The sequence below is a fragment of the Trichogramma pretiosum genome, unplaced genomic scaffold (assembly GCF_000599845.2).
Source record: "Trichogramma pretiosum strain Unisexual culture from Peru unplaced genomic scaffold, Tpre_2.0 scaffold17, whole genome shotgun sequence".
Classification (NCBI taxonomy): domain Eukaryota; kingdom Metazoa; phylum Arthropoda; class Insecta; order Hymenoptera; family Trichogrammatidae; genus Trichogramma; species Trichogramma pretiosum.
In genome coordinates this window covers 156,288-176,008 of record NW_019641225.1, presented here as the reverse complement: position 1 = coordinate 176,008, position 19,721 = coordinate 156,288, and the positions used below count along the sequence as shown (strand labels likewise).

Below are 19,721 nucleotides of genomic sequence, written 5' to 3'. Positions count from 1 at the left end.
CCTCTCCATCTCTCTACTTTGCGGTCACCCCAAAGTTTTGCAAGCGCGCGAGCCCCTGAAACGCATCGCACACACATATATCTATCTATGTAAAATATTCTCTCTCATCACGCGAATGCTGATGAAGCACCCGAGCCATGCTGCTGCAAGCTTGTAGCCTACACTATAGAGAGAGAGAGAGGAAAAATAGTCAAAGCAGGCTAGAGAACGCGCGCGGGCAATGTCGCGACGCGGGGCTGGAGTTTATCCAAGCGTGAGCGAGGCGCATGAGGCGCGCAGATCGACAATGGTGCCTGCTGCTGCTGCTTGATTGTGTGTATGGCAAAAATGGGTGGTGTAGCCACTGTGGTGTGTATGTGTGGTTGGCCCAGGGCATGTTTCGTACTCTCTGCTCCATGGCCATAGGCGTGCTATATGACTTCTTTTTTCTCTCTCTCTCTCTCTCTCTCTCTCTCTCTCTCACTCACTCGTCGCCCCTGCTCGTACGTGCACACATTTATAATATAGATTTGCGGTTGTGTCGTCGCTCTGTGCTTGCGCGGCGTCGAGTAGCAACGTATGGATCGCACCGCGCGCGCGAGCGAGCGAGCCCCTACCCCCGTGCGGCCAAGATCTAATAATAATGCGCGGCATATATATCGTTGAAAATTTTCGAGGGGTTCCAACGAGAGAGAGAGAGAGATCGTAAATTCGGCAGGCGAGTCATCTCGTTTGGGGCTCGTTAAACTTCTCTCTCTCTCTCTGCTACTGTTACCGCTGCACTGTCATATATATAGAGAGAGAGTACGTGTTAGCGCGGATTCATTCTCCATTGGAGAGGCTTTTTTAATTAAAAGCACCCCCCGATTCGCCGCACCTAGCTTAAATTATATAATATTATATTTTATCTACGCGAGCCGATCTCGCGGACTGTGCGAGATGTTATGTCGCGTACTATAAAGTCGGCATAGGGGCTGAAGAAAATTTCTAATTCGAGATGGTCCTGGATTATATAGTCATATGGTCGCGAGATCCGTGCGCGCGCCGCGTCAAATTGCTCAGCACTGCGTTTTATTTTTTTATTTTTTACCTTTTTTCTTACCTGTTTTTTTTTATTAAAGAAAAGGTATTCCCCCGAGGCGGACGTGTTATTCAATTCGAGGTTTTTTTTTTTGCAATCCGTGCCGGGCAATCTAATAAATCCATCAGAGATGTCTCACCCACGTCAACTTCTTTGACGTTGCGCACAATCAATAATAATATTCCTCAATGCCCGAGGCTCAAGATATTCGATGAAATATTGCCCTCGGCCGACGATAATAAAAACATCATTACGCATAAATGTGTGTACACGAGCTGCTGCCAGCTGTCTGCGATAGAATTGACGAAGAAGAAGACGAAGAAGATGAGAAAAAAAAGTCAAGTGAGAGCAGCTAAATGCATCAAAAAGCCCGGCCTAAATCGCGATTTCACGCGGATTATCGTCGGTTCCGCAACCTTCATTGTGAGGAAAAAGAGATAGAGAGAGATACTTCCACGCGTTTAAGCAAAGCCCCGTGGCTAATACAATCTGGCCCAAAATACCTTTGAATCTGAAAAAATATTATATTATATTTGAAGGGCTTGCACGGGGTGTAAGACTAAAGGGAGAATAAAGTCGTATTAATGATAAAAAGATATTCGTTAAATGGAAAGAAGCTTTACAATTTTTTTGCACCGTAGACGAATGGATACTCGATTTTTTTGGATAAAATTATTCAAATATTCAACTGAAATAGTAGTTTGTTTAAGAAACAAGCAGAGATAGATATTAAATTTGACGCTTCAATATAAAATGTATGAATGAGAATTTAATGTTATTGAATTGAATAATTATTAAAAATACACTATCAAAAATATTTATATTAAAATAAATATAAAAGTGTGAATGTAAAAGTATGAATATTAAAGTACTCAAACAGGAGTAGAGGATCCACCAAGAGAGGTGTCGATTTAGATAAGAGGGCGTACTATCAAAATTACTACAACCTCTATCTGCGAACCATTCGAGATCAGTGTGCCTTTTTAAATGGAATAGTCTCTGAAGCGAGAATGGAAGTAAAAAATAATAAGAGAAAAGAATATAGTATAAGGGGATTCAATGATTATAATAGAATAAACCATCGCTGAAACTATTTAATAATTTTATTTATATAAAACGAAGAAAATTTGGACGTTAAATCAAATTTTTAAAATCCGTGCTTGTACTTAAATAATTTCAATTTCATTTTGCCACTCGCAGATTTACAGATAAACCTACTTCGCCATCTAGTGGTAAAGACTGGTATTATTATGATTGACTTTTTTCGCACAATTGACTTTCAATCTAAACCGGAATCAAACCATAAATTTTCACAAGATTTCAAAGTTTGAGTGTTCAATGTAATCGATTTTGTTATACTTTTACATTTGAGCAGTTTATATTAAAAAAATCAGTACTTATAAGTTAAATTTAACGAAAATTTTAAGTGAAATTACCGTAATGAAAATTAACAAACGGTTATTTTTCAATTTCAATGTCTGATTTTACATTAATTTGCATTTATTTCAAAGAAACCAATAAACTGTAAAAATATTTTCTACTGCTTAGAATTGCAAGGCATTTTTCAACTGCTTTCTATAGTATAAAAGTCACAAGTTGTTTTAAAATATTTACCTTCTCGCGAGTGGAGAAGAGATTTTGTTCTTGATTTTATTCTTACCGACACAATAATTTACTGATAAATAAATATTATCCATTAATTATTAAAATTAAAATTGTCTAATAGTCAGTTATAAAATTTGAAACTTCAGGTTTTATAACGGGGACTCGTCACGTATTCAGTGAAAGCGATCTTTTCATTTGCTGAGCGCTTAAGGCATAAAAGCTCGTTATCAAGGACAAAAACGAGCCCACATAGATTTCATAATGATCGATAAAATTGCAATAAAAATAACGCCAAGCCTCGTACTATGTTGCTTTCAACTCGCAATGATTTTTAACAAAAATTTTTTGCCACAAAACGTATAGTACGAGTTTTTCCAACGTGACCCATTGTCATTGCGCACGCCAAACGACGAATTCACAAGAGCCTCAAAGGATCAAAATTTTGTACAAAAAAAGAACACGCATCTATTTGTTTTGTTCAAGATTCGGTAAATCGAATCATCGCACGCGAACGACTCGCGTAACCCCTTGATCCAAGACTGTCCTCACGTTTTCTCTCTCACATATGTTACACGAAAAGTCGGGAAAAGAGCATCGAGCTTGCCATACATAACGTATCACGTGTCGACGTCGTCGTCGTCGTCGTTCGAGGAAAAAGCCTCGCGCGCGCGTGCAGCTGGGATTTGCGGCGTTGCGTCGCGTTGTACTGCTCCTGCTCTCCTCGATTGCATTATTGTTGTATATGTATCTGGTGTATTGTGGCCCAGTCGAGAGGAAAAAAAAATTGCGCGCGCGTTACCGGGCGAAAGGCAGGGTCATGGGTTTGTGCCATTATATAATGCGTATCACGCACACGGCATGGGGAGGCGCCTACTACTACTACTACTACTACTACTGCGGATGGGGTGTGCATGCAGTCGCGTGTATGTATAGTGGGTATGTTCGGTCGGGCCTTCGTTCGTATCATCGCCCCGATTATCGTGCTTATACCTACACTAAGCCGTGACTTTTTTGCAGAGGCAGTTTTCGATGATTAGAAAAAGTAGATTGGTTGAAGTACAGTGAAATGAAGATTACGATCTAAAAGTTGTTGGTACATTTTTAAAATGTTAATAAATCTAAAAAATTTTCACTTCAAAATAATCAGGAGTTTGACAATAACGAATTCACACAGCTGCTTTTAAGAAGACGCCGAATCTGGGATAAAATTAACTTTTTGGCCAAATACTTATCCAAAAACTTGGATAAACTTCAAGTAAACAGTGAAACAAATTTTCGGTCAAAGTGCATTATTTTCACTCTGATTGCTTCATCCCTTAAAATTCGATATTGGTTTTATTACTCTTGAGCCTATTATAGATTACCTGTTACTATGAAAAATAACGAGTTGTTGAAATGGAAACAATTTTCCAACCCTGAAAGAAATACTCGACATTAGTAATAGCCTAATGACTAAAAAATGATCGATTACAATTTATCACAATACATTACCATTAATTGTCTTATTAAGGCGGGTTTTTTACAAATGACATGTCGCAAATGTTCCGCTCGTTTTACATAACATGAGAATAACACTTTCTTTGTTTCAAATAATTTCAACAAGTTTCCAATAAATTTAAATACTATAATTTCACTTCCAGCTTCCACCGCTAGAAGGCGAGTATCCACTTTATCTGCTTTATCTATAAATCTACAAGTGAAAAATTAAAACTAAGTTTATAAGTCAAAGAACGGCAGTTTAGGGAACATATTACTTTGTAATTGTTTTATCTGAAAATTCTTTTACAGCTTCTGGTGGATAAAATTCATTAAATTTTATTGAAATTTCAGTTTTTTAAATATAATTTTTCAAAAAATAAAAATAAATTCCGCCACACAAAGCTATGTAACCCCTTGAAAACGTTGAAGATATCTTATATTTTATGTTTCCACCAATAGATGGCGAGTACTATTATTTTAAAATCTGCAAGAGGCAAAGTCAAAATAATTGTATAAGTCAAAATAATTGTATAAGTTCAAACACGTTGGTACGGGTTTACATGTTTATATTGTCAAAAAATGTTCAATTAATAACAAGAAAAGCAAGACCCATAATCTGTCCATAAAATGTTGTACGTTAAGGTGATAAAACGTTGTAAGTTAACGTGATAAACCGTTGCACAATGGATGCAAGCATTCATCAAACTTCAAGCAAACGAATCGTACTGAAATGTCTCGCGTATAACATACGCGAATTTTTCAAGCGTGGAAAACGTGGATACTATGGCTTATATCATCGGAAAATAGGCACCAACTGTTGCTCCACAAAAACCCACGACTTTCGCTCGACAGTCTATACATATAATATACGAAAAACTTCGGGCGACTTTTCCTCGGTTTCGATGGCGCTTCGAATTCACCCAACACCACGCATACGATAATAATAATAACGGTAATCTCGAGAAGCTGCGCCATGCTCTTCTGTGCTCGGATCGTCCGCCCCTTTCACTGCCTTCGCAGCACGATCGAAGCCGTCGTCCCCACCACCACCGCAGCTCCCTTTTCCGATGCGCAGCTCTATTCTCCACGGTTGCACCGCCCTTGATGCGAAATGCGCACTTGTGTCCCCGTGTATTCCCCTCCTGCCAAACTGCCCTAAAATGCTCTCGGCTCTCTGTATAGGGCCGTCGATGTATTTAAGCGTCGGGCCGGCTCAAAAAACCCTCAGTACAGATTCGCTCGTTGGAGCGCGAAGACCTTGTGTGCCTTGTTTACTTTTTTTTGCTTCCACTATTGAAACACGTCGTCATCATCCCCCGCACCGCACCGTAAAAAAAGTGATATCGTATCGCGGAATTCAGTTGTGTGCACCGCCGCCGCTACAATGAGTGAGCTTTATTTTCGTCCGTGGGTGTACGGTAAATCGCGATCGAGTGTGGACGCGGAGATGTCGACGACGACGAGCGCGTCGTCACCCAGTTCGTCGCAAGAAGAGGCCAGCAGCTATTATAATCATCATCATCATCGAAACTCGAAAGAGTCGACGACGGACTCGTTCAGCGGCAGCGACGACAGCGACGACAGAGAGGAGTCGTCCGTCGCCTCGGAGTCCAGTCCGTGTCACAGTCCCTTTCACATCGCCGACATCCTCGGCAGCAGCAACAAGCCCGTGAGAGTCGCCGACGACGCCAAAGACAGCAGTAGCAGCAGCAGCAAGCCAAAACGACGAGTGTACGCGCCGGTGCCGCTGCAGCCCCCTCGTCATCATCATCGTGGCTTGGCCATGCAGCCACCGCCACCACCGCCGCTGCCACCGGCTTTACCGACGCTGTACTACGAGTCGCCGACGTCGGGGCCGGCGTCGTGCTATCAGAGCGTCTGCGGCCAGCTGATGGCCCAGGCGCAGTGCGAGCTGGCCCAGTACGAGATCGCCCTCAAGCTGAAGGAGGAGGAGGCCGCCAAGTCGGCCAAGAAGTCGCGACCGAAGAAGTACCTGTGCGAGGAGTGCGGCAAGGGATTTTCCAACGGCGGACAGCTCAAGGGACACTCGAGAATACACACAGGTTAGTTAGTTTTTCACGCGTTTTCCCTCGACCGATCGAGTCCGACGAAGCTCCAAGGCAGAAAATCTAAGGTCATTTTTTTTCCTCTTCCCTCCCCCACGCATCATCAGGAGAACGGCCATTCGTATGCAATCATCCGAACTGCGGCAAGTGCTTCACGCGCAACGAGGAGCTGACCCGGCACCGTAAGATCCACTCGGGCGAGAAGCCCCACAAGTGCCCGACCTGCCTCAAGTGCTTCGGCCGTAAGGACCATCTGACCAAGCACTACAAGACGCACATGCCGCGCTACTGCTTTCCCGCGTCGCTCGCGGAACTCGATCAATTGACCCAGCAGCAGCAGCAGCATCATCAGGGATTGATGGCCGGTCTGCCGGCGGCGGCTTTTCTGTCTAGCCAGTACATGACGCCGGCCATGCATTACCTCTAGTAACGGAATAGCCCGTCTGTGCAGCGTCTCGAGATGTTGCGTGTTTGTTCGCCGTCGGGCCAAGAGAGCCAAGTTGATATCTTCGTTGTTGATTGTTGTTATTTACTTTTTAAGAGCCGTTGTTATTATGTGCCAGCCGAGAATTTTTTCACGTTCAAAACTAATTTGACTGGACTAATAAGAATTATGTTGATAAAGTACATCATATAAAGCAGACTTCATTAGTAACGTGACCTTTGCTTGTTTATTTGTGGGTATCAGATGAGCCATCTAGTGCTTACAAATCGTACTTTTAAAGTACTGAAATTACGAATATCTTTGCTTTGTAGACAAGTAAACAAAACATCATTGAATGATTCTTATTATTTTTCATCCTAGAGATTTCGGTAATGCATTCTGTATTATGAAGTTAAAAAAAAAATATTCTTTCAATACAAATACAGGTACAATAAACGAGGTTCTGCTGTACTCAGTGCTTCTAAGGAAAATAGTCATCGAATCGTAATATAAGATGCAAATGTAAGACGAAAAGGTACGCACTTTGTAAATTTGTAAACTATATTTTCGAGACTCTCCGTAACTTTCGAGCGTCGTATTTTTGATGAACAAAAAATTTTCTATAAATACGAGTATATAATTATCGATAAATTTAAGTACAAACAGTACAAAAGCAATGGAAAAGGTTTTTTAATATAAACAAATGATATTTCGATCGTCGAACGGAAAATATGTCGATTGGGGGAAAAATTTATAAGGGTTCAAGAATCAAACTGAGCAATATTTTTTACGAGTAAAATTATTCTTAGATCAATTGTTAAGTATTAGGCGCTACGTTGTAAATATTAATTAAGCCAATCTCAAAAATGTGATATGTAAAATTATAATGTGATGAATTTGTAAAAATATACCAAAAGTATTTCGATAATCGAGTTTTTTCATTGAAGCAAGTATCTTCTATCAACCTTTCAGTTTTTACGTTGGAGTTAATAGGTGAAAAATTTTCATAAAATATTTTTATTTTTGATCTACAATTGATAAAATAATGTAATAACTTGATTACTTTAGCAATACAATATTATAACTTTTAAAGTAATATCGTTCACGTTACACCGGCAAACATAATAATAATAATAATAACAGTAACAATCGCGCCGAGTCAAGCTCCGAGCAGTCATTGCGTCGGATTTTCTGCCTCCCCCTAGCCGCGCGTTACAGCAACCCTTCGCGAACGACATATACGCCCCACTAGAGGGGGGCTGCTGCCACTCGCCTCGAAATATCCATCTCTCACTCTCTCTCTCTCTCTCTCTCTCTCTCTGGAAAAGCTAATGTTGTACGCGCATTTCTGCGGCTGAAACGACATACAACGTCCCTTCTCTCTCTCTCTGTGTCTGTCTCCCTCTCGATCTATCTTTTGTGTGCCGTGAATATGCGCGGGGAATAGAGAATGAGCGACCGGTTGAGCGAAAAAAAAGCCGTTTCGCATGGAACATGGCTGGCAATTAACTTTGGGTCAAGTTGCTGCGGCATGTGCCCGCGTATATAAGCGTATATATACGCAAAATGGCTTACGCACGCAGCGAAATCTCTCAGATATCAATCACCTACGACGACAGAATACGTAATGTAGAGATTTATTTGAATTATGAATTTTCATTTTTTTTTTTTTTTTTTTTTTTTTTTTTTTTTTTTTTTTTTTTNTTTTTTTTTTTTTTTTTTTTTTGATTCTTTAATTTTCTTTAATTGATTGATAAAGTTGTTTTACATCTTGCAGCTGTTCATAAACAGTCGATTTTTTATAATTTATTCAATTATTAATTTGTTTTTTGTTCAGATTTTTTCATTACCTCAGCCGTAAAAAGTATGCGCGTGAATTTATTGAAAAGGAGACGAGTCCGACGCGCGGCATAAATACATCGATGCACTCATATTTATATGAATAATAGGTTGTCATACAGTTCCAAACTTGCAGGAAATCTCGGAAATAAAGCTTAATTTTTAGGTACGATTAAAAATATAAAAAAAAATTCACACTTATTGTTTGACATTTCCGATTGATTTATTGGAATTATATGGAAAATATGCGACATTAAATAACATTCGGTACAACAATTATGCTCGCTGACATCGCGAGCTTTGGCCCTCAGCCGCCAAGCAAATATTATACAAATCTTCGTTCGACAGATTTTCGGTGATCATCTTGCAGCAGAGAATCGGCAGTCGGCAGTGCGTCAGCTCCATCAAAGGCTCCAATGCCCAGTACCGGAAAAAACTACTCGATATTTTTTCGCGCAGATGCCGAAGGCAATCCTCGCAATACCTCGCGAGGACGAGCGCATTTTCGGGTTTGCGCAAAAACTTGAAGAACTGGTGACACGTGACTCGTCTCGCCGTCTCTCGGGCCGGCAACTCGATCAAGTCGTGGAGCGACAGTCCCGGCTTTATCGTTATTTTTTTCGCATCCACCGTGAACTCGTCGTCGTGCCAACCTTCGCCGTGATGCAAGAACAATTCGTGCTCGTCGAAGAATCTCATGACTTTGAGGTCGTCGGCTCGGTCCGTTTCGTAGCCTCTCGCCTCGAGCAGCTCGCAGCAGGCCATGGCGCGGGCGGCCAGTTTCAATTTCGCCCAATCGGAGCGTTCGTCGTCGAATCCCCAGAAGAAGCTGATCCGGGCGGGAAACGAGAAGCTCGTCAGATCGGCGCCGTGAGTCAGCAGCGCGTCGACGGCATTGGGCAGCAGATTCGCCACGGCGCATTGAAGCGGCGTCCGTCCCCGCTCGTCCCGGACGTCGACCTGCACCCACTGATTGTTTTCGTCGACGATCTCGAAGAACGTCTCTGCCAAGCCATCGTCGTCTTTTCTCCGGCAAACGATGTGCAGAGGGCTAGATCCATCGTTGTCGACGCAATTCGGATCGCAGCCCCGTCTGAGCAGCCACACGGCCGCGTCTCGATTGTCGTGTATCAGGGCGTGGTGCAGCGGCGTCTGGCCGAGCCACTCATCGCGGGCGTCCAGCGGCACGGGCCGATACTCCAGGCGGCTCTCGTCGAGCAGCGCAGTCGCCAAGTCGCTGCTGCGCTTCTGGCAGACGATGTGCAGCGGAGTCTCTCCCTTCTCGTCGGCCACTCGGGGATCGGCGCCTCTTCGCAGCAGCGCCCGGATAATCGCCTCGGTGCCCCACATCGTGGCCAAGTGCAGCGGTGTCAGGCCCCTCCGGTTCCGGGCGTTGATCGACAACGTACGCCCCAGCTCGTCGTTTATACCGAAGAACGTCTCCAACCAATTGATCTCCACCGACCAATCTCTCTTGCAAACGAGGTGCAGAGGCGTGACTCCCTCGTCGTTGGCTTTCGTGGAATCGGCGCCTCGTCTCATCAGCCTCTCGATCAGCTCCGGCTGTCCTTGGGCCAGAGCTACGTGCAACGGAGTGTTGCCCCAAGCGGTCCCAGCATCGATGTGCACCGCGCGACCTATCTCGTCGCAGACGGCGAAGAATAGCCTTGCCAAACCATCCTCGTCCCCCTCGTCATTCTCGCAGATGACGTGCAGAGGAGTCTCTCCTTCCCAGTTGGGCAAATTGGGATCGACGCCTCGTCTCAGCAACAGCTCGACCAACCTCTTGGACTCGAACTTCAGAGCCACGTGCAGGGGCGAGTCGCCCTCCACGTCCCGAGCGTCGATGTCCACCGGCTTGCCTAGCTCGCGGCTCATCTCGAGGAACATCTCCGCCAAGCTACCGTCGCGGTCCATCTGACAAACCAAATGAAAAACAGTCAATCCGTCCTCGTTGGCTGCGTTCGGATCGGCGCCATTTCTGAGCAGCAGTTGGATCGCATTAGTCAAGTTACCATTATGGCGCAGAGCCAAGTGCAGCGCCGTATGGCCGTCCTCGTCTCGGGCGTCGATCTCCAGCGGACGACGGTTTTCCTCGCAGATATCAAAGATCAGTCGCAACAGCTCGCCGTCCTCATCTCTCTTCTTGCATACAATGTGCAGAGGAGTCATCTTCGAGAAGTTGGTCGAGTTCGGATTCGCGCCGTGTCTCAGCAGCAATTCCATCGAGCTCCTGTGCTCGTGCAGCGCGGCCAAGTGCAGGGGGGTGTCATTCGTCATGCCGACCCGCAGATCGACATCGACCTCGCCGAGCTCGAGAAATTTTTCGACGACGTCTACGTAACCTAAACTGCAGGCCACATGGAAATGCGTGTAGCCGGTCTCGACGTCGAGGTAATTCGCGTCGAATCTATCGTCGTAGATTTCGAACAGCAACTCGACGCATCGGCGCTGATCTTTTTTAGCCGCTAGAAGGATCGGCGTGTCGCGAAAAAGCTCGGGCTTGCCGTCCGCGTCGAGCTCGGGCGGCCCGGCTTTGAAGCCGCTGCGAGCAACGAACTCGATGAATCGTTCTGGAAGATCGCCGTCCGATTCTCCGCGCACGCAATTTATGGAATCAAAGAGAAGACACTCGACTTGCTCGTGCGAGAAAACGTTCAGCAGGTTGTTAAGCGGACCCTCCCAATGACTGATAAAGCTATCGAGTTGATGGAGAAAAGCGATTCGCTCTTCTACGCGACTCCAATCGGCGATACTTCGCGCGAGCTTTGTTAGTTCACACCACGAATACATGATCCGGCTTGTTGAATTTATATTTTTTATACAATAATCACTCGATGCACTACTACACACGGTATAAAATTAGAGAATAACTCGGTGCAGTCGTTAAAATCTTTCTTTACTCTGCTACACTGCTCACGCTTCCGTGTCGTAAACCGAACTGAACATTACATTAATTTCGATCTAAGTATCTGAGTGTAGAAATTAAAAAACACATGGTCGAAAGTGAAAGTCCCCGGCGGACTTTCACTTCTTTCATAAAACACATGGCCGGCCATAGGCCCCAAGTCATGATACGAAATGCGCATCGACCGCGCCAACTTCGAATGAACCTCGCTCGCGTCGACTTAATAATGATTTTATGAAAATGTAATAATGAATATATGAAAGAATCGAAACGAGACGCGAAAGCGTAATTCTATTGGCGTTTTATCGTGTCATTAAACAGAAGAAAATTAGTTTCTGGTTTGGTTTTTTGTTTTGACTATTGATTTATGTTTTTGGATTTTTTTTTGTTTTTTACGTATTTAGTCCTGGAGCCAAAGAGGGGTCGGATCGGCCACGAGAAGAAGATGGATGAAAACATGTTATTCTTTTGTATTTTTTCCCGCTGAATCCGAATATCATAGTTAAAAGTCGCTCAGACTGCCCAAAAATTTTTTATAAACAAATATATTGCAAAATGAAGAAAATTTAAATTTTTCTAAATTTTAAACCCATATTTGTGTTTTTTGGGCAATTTTAAGCAAAAAGTGTCTCTTGTAAAATTTTCGTAAAATGATTATTTACCGAGATATTGAGACTCAAAGAGGAAAAAATGCACATTTTTGGCCATTTTTAAATAACCATAACTTTTGAAATAACAACGTTAGATCGATTTTAGACCCGTCATTTGAAAGATAAAAACTTAATCTTTAAGGTGATACTAATATCAAACATGATTTATCATACTGGACATGTTTTTTTGCACTACAAACATCGGCGTTGCCACGTTCTGATGGCAATGCACATGTCAGTAGCATGCGTAACGCGATTACACGCTCTGAAACGCCGATGTTTGTAGTGCAAAAAAACATGTCCAGTATGATAAATCATGTTTGATATTAGTATTACCTTAAAGATTAAGTTTTTATCTTTCAAATGACGGGTCTAAAATCGATCTAACGTTGTTATTTCAAAAGTTATGGTTATTTAAAAATGGCCAAAAATGTGCATTTTTTCCTCTTTGAGTCTCAATATCTCGGTAAAAAACCATTTTACGAAAATTTTACAAGAGACACTTTTTGCTTAAAATTGCCCAAAAAACACAAATATGGGTTTAAAATTTAGAAAAATTTAAATTTTCTTCATTTTGCAATATATTTGTTTATAAAAAATTTTTGGGCAGTCTGAGCGACTTTTAACTATGATATTCGGATTCAGCGGGAAAAAATACATAAGAATAACATGTTTTCATTCATCTTCTTAACGTGGCCGATCCGACCCCTCTTTGGCTCCAGGACTAATTTGACTTTTTTATTATTACTTATTTGATTGATCAATTTTCTTGATTTTATTTCAGTTAATTCTTCAAGTTAATTCAATTTTTAATTCTTTAATTATTTGATAAAGATGTTTCATGTCTTACAGCTGTTCATACACAGCTAATTTTTTTTATTCAATTTTTTTACTTTTTTTCTAATTTTTATCATTGTTTTATTTAATTCATAAGTTTATTCTCAAATTTTTATTTTTTCTTAATTATTTGATTTGTCAATTTATATATGTGATTATTTGATTGACTTAGCCTTTTTGTAGCATTTCATTTATTCTAAATAAATTTCGATAAATAATATTTTGAAGGTTTTTTTTAAATGATTAACATAGTGCATTAGCACTTCATCGTTGGGTATTGATATGACATAAAAACGTCGAATTCTTCGGAGAAGTCATCGTTGAGTCGAAATATCGTCCTAGTGCATCGAGCGATAATCGTTGCTTATTGATGTTTAATATAATATAATAAAAATTTAAACTTGCCTTAAGAAGCTACACACTCATCAACACATATAAAACATGCATGATAGAGTGTAGAGTTTCGGGACATATACGCTTTAACAGCACATAAGTATTCTATGCATTATCTTAATCGGGCATAAGTATGAGAGAGGAAGACAATTCAACGTAGTCAAGTCCGTGAGCTACGCTGACTGTCTTTGCTTATGCTCTTAATACGTTGCCTCGTGTGTATACGTAAACACAGTCATATACGTGCGCGTGCGAGAGCGAGAGAGTAAAATAAAGATGTAAAAATATAACAATCAACTGTCATGCACTGCATTTCTATCAGATGAAAATCGAATCAATGAACAATGAAACGGTCACTAACTTTAGCCATCGATATTTTTTCTCTAACGCATCACGATAACGAAGGCTTCACAATAATTCGATCGAACATCTTCCAAAGCCCTTGGTTCCCTTCCGAGATCCTGTAGAGCAAAATTACCGCGGACAAATATCCATCTTCCAATTTACCGGATGCTACGCGCCCGTACCGTATATACACGTATATAACGTATCTTTTTCTCCTCCTCGGACACCGGGACGTCTTCTCTCTGTCTCTCGCATTGTATCAAAGAATTCGTATCGTTTATATATAAGTAGCATATTAGAAGCCGTGAAAAGGCCCCACACCATACATCAGAGGACTCGATGCGTCCGCGCGCAGCGCTGCGGGAAGCTCGCGCTGTACTGTACAATAATAATACGACCCAACGGCGCGCACAGGGCTCTCTCGGACGACGACGCTGCTGTTGAATGGGTAGAATAATATAACTGAGAGAGGTGTCGACGAGCAATTTGACGTGATTTAGAGGACAAGTTTTGATTTTTCAAGACACCGATTTGACTCTCAGGGGCGATTTATAGATAGATAACGTTTGACCTTGGAGTATACTCGAAGAGCGCATGACTGAAGTTGGGATCGCTTCGATCGATGATATTTGTTGAAACGATAACTTGAAATTTTGCTATTCGATTGCTTGAATTTGTCGAGTTTGTAAGAATTTATAAGAAATATCGATATTTAAAATCAGTCAAATGCTAGAAAAATTATTTCTTACTTGTGAATTATTTTACTTGCAGAATTAATGCTTATTGATTTTAACAAGTTTGTGTCGTACGTGATTGTGAGCTTTTAGGTATCGTCAATAGATGGAGTATCGTAAACCCGCTAGTGGCAAAACATTTTTCGATCAGTATATATCTAACATTATCAATTCATTTCCCTATGCTACATTTATATACAGAATCTACTCGCAGCGTCGCTTCCGCGCAGATCGCATTGTCGATTGAGACGTATATATGTACGATTTTTCACGTCCTCGTACGCGTATAGTTGTTTGCGCAACACCGGGCCAGCATCGGGCAACCCGAAAAAGTAGATCCTCATATAGCACTAGTAGCTGTGTAAGAGAGCAGCAAAGTGAATGGGCGAAGAGCTTAGGATAATGTACACGAGTTTTTCAATAGCTATTAAAATCCATCCCGCGTAGAGGCTGCTAAAAGCCAGAAAGTCTCCAAGTAGCAGCAGCAGCAGCAGCGGCAGCGACAACAACGCCAACAGCAACAACAAGGGCTGAAAAGTCCATTTCCTAGTGCGTAAGCAGAGCCCCCTTGAAGCAATCGACGACGTATATGTAACACAATGGGCTTCGGCGGGCGTTAGCCATTTGGCTACAATACAGCAGCAGCTCCTCTTTCTCTCTCTCGCGTGCGCTGTGTGTTTAACCCTCGCGAGAATTTATGGCCCAGTCGTTTCTATCTCTATTATAATATGTCGGGGCTTTGTTGCTCGCGTAATTACATTATACTCTCCAATAAATACTCGCGCGCGAGCGAGCGATGTGTCGACGTCGTTTGGCTGGTCAAAGTGATCCGTCCGTGCCCAGTAGGGTCACCTTACTAGTAGTAGTTTGTGAAAAACTGTAAAAACTGTTTATCTCTTTTGTAAGAGCCGTCGAGTTGAAAAATTTCAAAAGTCCCCGATGACGACGACGATGTTGTAAATCAAGCGGGAATCGCTCCAGGGCTTTTATTGCTCGTATTATATATAATGACCGCGCGCGTATAAACGATATCGACGACTAAACGATGTTATTAACGAGATGAATTAGCGAGACTCGGGCGTGCCATGGTTCTCTATCAGTGAAAAAAAAAAACAAAGGTATGCGCTCCAATTTATACAGATATTGTCAAAAATTTTTACATTACCCACGTGCATACGCGTGTTTGTTTTCAAATAGTGCACGCCGGGTCAATTTTTCCCACGTCTTACACGTATAATATTGGCTTGGCTTTATTACAAGAAAAGACGACGCGCTGTCTATATATCGAAGAAAATCTTGGAAGGCAAAAAGGAAGAAGAAGAAGAAAAAGTCCTCCTCGGTGTACCCTATAAAAATTAATCCGATCAAACCATCCGTGCACAAGCCGTCTACATGCGTATACGTACCAGCCAGTGAAATGTACACAGGCGCGCGTAAGTAAGTAAGTAAGTAAGTATAAACGCGTGTATGTACATACGTATATCCACCTGTGATCCGCTCCCAAAGCTAAGCAAAGTTAATTCAATCTCTCACGATAGGTTCGTGTATATTACACACACATCCGCGAGACGTCGCCGTCGCCGCGTCAGGATCAGATTTATGGGGGCATCCAATATTTGCTATCTGGATCTCGATGCTCTAATGGAAAAAAGTTCACTCGACTAATCGTCGAGTAGAAGCGATACGAAATCTAGAGCGATCTGGTAGTCGTTCGCACAAGCAAAGAAGTAGATTTTTCACACTTATTGTGCACCTTGCAGAATAAGAGCGAGAAGCAGAGGCAGAGAAGAAAAATCAACGAGACTCATTGTCGGGGTAGAGGGCATATATGTAGGCGGGTAAGATCTTTCCCTTTTGTATCCGATCAAAAGTCCGAGAGACGTCTCTCACCTGTAGTACGAGACGAGTGCACGCGTCGATCGTGAGAAAGGCAAAGACGCGCGCGAGACTGTGTGCTGCTGCTGCTGCTGCTGCTTGACTTCTGTGTCGAGACCAAGAGTCATCATTGTGTGTGCATTATATTATACGTCATTGTGTCCCGAGGATCGAGTGTATACATAGGGCTGAGTATTGTAATTACAAGACGTTGGCTGCTGCAACTCGCATATATGTGATAAGCGGTCCAGAAGATTTCTCCGAGAAGAAGGAAGAAAAGCCAAAAAACGCAATATGTCAACAAATCGCGGGCTATAAAAATTTTTTTACGACCGCGCGATGCAATTGAGCTCTTTTTTTTGTGTGCGTGTGTATGAAAAAGTACGCGGAGTAAAAAAAAAAAATCTCGATTGAATAAGACTTCATTGTCCGACGATTTTACGACCTCTTCGGGGGGATTTTTTACGACGGTCCGCGAAATGAGCTCGCGCGCGCGCGACAGCCGAGTCAACGATTGAAACTCGAGTGGGTGTGAATACGTTTTTTTGAAAGAAATTTATTGAATTTTCAAACCTTATTTTCCATCTATTGCTATTTTTTTGTTTTGTTTTTTGCTTTTAAGTTCATTTGAAATAATCCTTCTTGCGCCAGGGCCGAGGGCTGCGATACTCGAGATCGAGATTCTGCTTCTTCTCGCCGTTGTCGACCTTGCGCTTGATCTTCAGCACGAAGATATTGGGATTCTCCTCGAGATTGACGCTCGGCAGCTCGATGGGACTCTTCGCTGCGGACTTCTTGCTCGTATCGATGCGCTCCTTTTTTGGGCCCGGCTGCGGATAAACATTGATCGTTCGGCAGCCCTCGGCTTTTTGAAAAATGACGTCGCTGCGCCGTCCACTCTGCAGATATACGATGAGAAAAAAATATCATAAAAAATACGAAAGAAAGCGCGTCATGCTACTACTGCTCCGCATGAAAAATGACAAAAAATCGAAACCAAGGAATCGGCTTTGCTGACGTTGTCCTCGTTTTCGGAGCAGTCGCAGGGTGGATCGAACTCCTTGGGCGGCTTGAGCGACTGTATGCGTATGACCATGCGATTGTTGTTGAACAGCGTCTCGATCTCCTTGTAGGGAAGACCCTTGTCGGCTATCTCGGACACGACCTTGGACTCGGGCTGGTCGGTGGAGCAGCCGTCGTCGCCGTCGCAGCCGCAGTCGTCCTTTTCATTGGATAGATCTTGGCAATCTACATTTTCTTTTTGTCATTATCTTATTGTTAATTATAACCTTTTTACGAAAGTGTATACATTACCGCTATCTCCGCTGAAAATGGAATCGTCGCAAGGACTGGGCTTGTTGTCTAAATCCGGGCAGCCGCATTTACGAGCAGCGGCGATCATCTTTTCGGTATTTTTACTCGATTATTTACAATATTTTATTTTTTTATTTTTATATTTTGTCGAAAATTTTAATTTTGAGCTTGAGGCCTGAACTTGGATTTCTATCGTCTAAACATTGTGTCTGAGTGCGTGTACCGTCTTGAAGTTGTCGGCGACTCGACAGTCGATACGCGACACTGCTCGTTTTGGTATGAAGTTTGGTTAACGAAAAAAAATTCTCACGGCTCATCCGACAATAAAACTAAAAAACTAAAAAAAAAATTGTATCAAATCAAAAAAATCCACTTCTAAATTCCAAATTTTCGCAACGATGTGCACTCCGATACTCAGTAAACATCCTCATCCCCTCGTTCATCACGATCTCGTAACCGTGTTTACTAAAATAAAAATTTAGTTTCTTCCCAAGGCAAGGATGGCTGCTGTCCCGCACCGAGTAAGCCGAAAAACGAGGATCCCTCGGCGGGCAAGTACTACCACGAGGTCGGTGCCGAGATGGTCGGCAATCAGCTGATCATACGCATGGAGAAGGACAAGAACAAGAAGGCGAAGCTGAAGAAGGCCTCGTGGGAGCCGCCCTGCGACTGCGACGTGATCGAGATCAAGCGGCCCAGTGGTAACAAGGGGCCGCGCATCACCAACGCCGGCGACAACAATCAGATACTGTTCAGGGTGCACTCGAGGGGACACCTGAACAAGAAGGACGATCCGCATTATCGACCGCAAGCCGTCGCTTATAAGGTAAAAAAATACAGCGTAGAGGGTCAAAAACTTGGAATAACCTCTCACCCCGACCAACAGATCAACAGATCGGGCGACTACGGGGACGATCGCTGCCGCAAGGTCACGGTCTATCCGCAGCTCGGCGGTCCGATCTCGCAGGAGGTCTACACCGACCACATAACCGAGTGCAACGAGAACGTCTACATGCTGCGCGTGAAGAAGAGGAACGACGACAAGGACGCCAGGGCCAAGAAGCAGAATCTCGAGGTGGAGCTGCACACGCCTCAGGCGGACCCGAGCCCGGGTCCGGGCAACCGAGGAAAGCCCGTGAAGATACTGCAGAGCCCGTGCACGAGGCAGGATCACTTGGACAAGAAGAAGACGACGCTGGCTTGCGACAAGGATAAGGGAAAGAACAAGGGGAAAAAGGATAAGAAATAAAAACTGGCGTATAAAGTTCAATAAAAAAAAAAAAAAAAAGAAAGTACTCGCGATCCAAACGAGAAATGAATTACAAAAACGGGGTGAATCAGCAATAATAATATTTCGATCGGCGCGCAAAGAGCGATGTGTACACAAAAATGATGATCCTTGCATTATAACGTGTACGCGCCGGCAACTTGCTTCGAGGCAGAAAATATTTCCTTTTCAAAGTCGCACACAACATAACAGTGCGTCGGCGGCGATCATGCAAAGTGTATGTATACATCCCGCCCCGTCAAAATAATGGAAACGATTTAGCACGGCCGTCAGCACCTTCTTGTACGTATAATGCGCGCACATCACTCACAGTCCCCATTGTAGTAGTACCTGCGCCACGTCGGCTTCACGTATACGATATTTTTTCCTACACTCAGATATAAAGTGAGTTTGGAATTTGCGTTGCAGCGAGAGACGAAGAAAATCGTCGTCGATCTCGAGGCCCAAAGAAAAAGTTCTTCGGGGAAAACGTATTAAAATCTGGAATGCACGAAAACTCCAAGAATCATCGCTGCTAGTCCGTGTGACTCGGTTGTAATCGAGTTTTTGTTTTCGTTAAATTGAACAACGTCCACACATTGAATATCATATACAGATGGTGCCATCGGAAGAATTGTTTGTTTATTAACACTTGATCGCGCGAAAGTTTCGTAATGATTTTATATTGAAAGAAATTAACTGTTTCTGATAAACGAACAATCGAACATTACACTCGAACAATTTTGACCTTGTTTTGATTTTTTTTCTTCAAAAAACATTTAAAAAACGTCCCGTGTGAGCTCTTTCTCTCTCTCGAGGTCATATACACACACGAAAAAGTGCACGATCGCCTACATATACCAAACATAAAGTGTACAAAATATACCGATACACATTGTACCGAGGCCTATAAATTTTGGCACTT

General features: G+C 42.8%; 4 protein-coding genes across 4 annotated transcripts; 2 read left to right on the top strand and 2 right to left on the bottom strand.

Moving 5' to 3' along the window:
- Positions 1 to 5,591: 5,591 nt before the first annotated feature.
- On the top strand, positions 5,592 to 6,637 carry LOC106649049 (zinc finger protein 629-like). The gene is made up of 2 exons (XM_014366316.1): positions 5,592 to 6,207; positions 6,318 to 6,637. The coding sequence occupies exons 1-2, from the start codon at positions 5,592 to 5,594 to the stop codon at positions 6,635 to 6,637; spliced, it is 936 nt and encodes a 311-aa protein (XP_014221802.1).
- Positions 6,638 to 8,749: 2,112 nt separating this feature from the next.
- On the bottom strand, positions 8,750 to 11,266 carry LOC106649047 (ankyrin-1-like). The gene has a single exon (XM_014366315.1). It carries the CDS (start codon positions 11,264 to 11,266, stop codon positions 8,750 to 8,752), a length of 2,517 nt encoding a protein of 838 aa, XP_014221801.1.
- A 5,572-nt stretch (positions 11,267 to 16,838) lies between these two features.
- On the bottom strand, positions 16,839 to 17,617 carry LOC106649046. The gene is made up of 3 exons (XM_014366314.1): positions 17,530 to 17,617; positions 17,213 to 17,472; positions 16,839 to 17,114 (listed from the first exon to the last, which is right to left on the bottom strand). The coding sequence occupies exons 1-3, from the start codon at positions 17,615 to 17,617 to the stop codon at positions 16,839 to 16,841; spliced, it is 624 nt and encodes a 207-aa protein (XP_014221800.1).
- Positions 17,618 to 17,927: 310 nt separating this feature from the next.
- Positions 17,928 to 18,778, top strand: LOC106649045. The gene is made up of 3 exons (XM_014366313.1): positions 17,928 to 17,946; positions 18,024 to 18,355; positions 18,416 to 18,778. Exons 1-3 carry the CDS (start codon positions 17,928 to 17,930, stop codon positions 18,776 to 18,778), a joined length of 714 nt encoding a protein of 237 aa, XP_014221799.1.
- Positions 18,779 to 19,721: the final 943 nt, after the last annotated feature.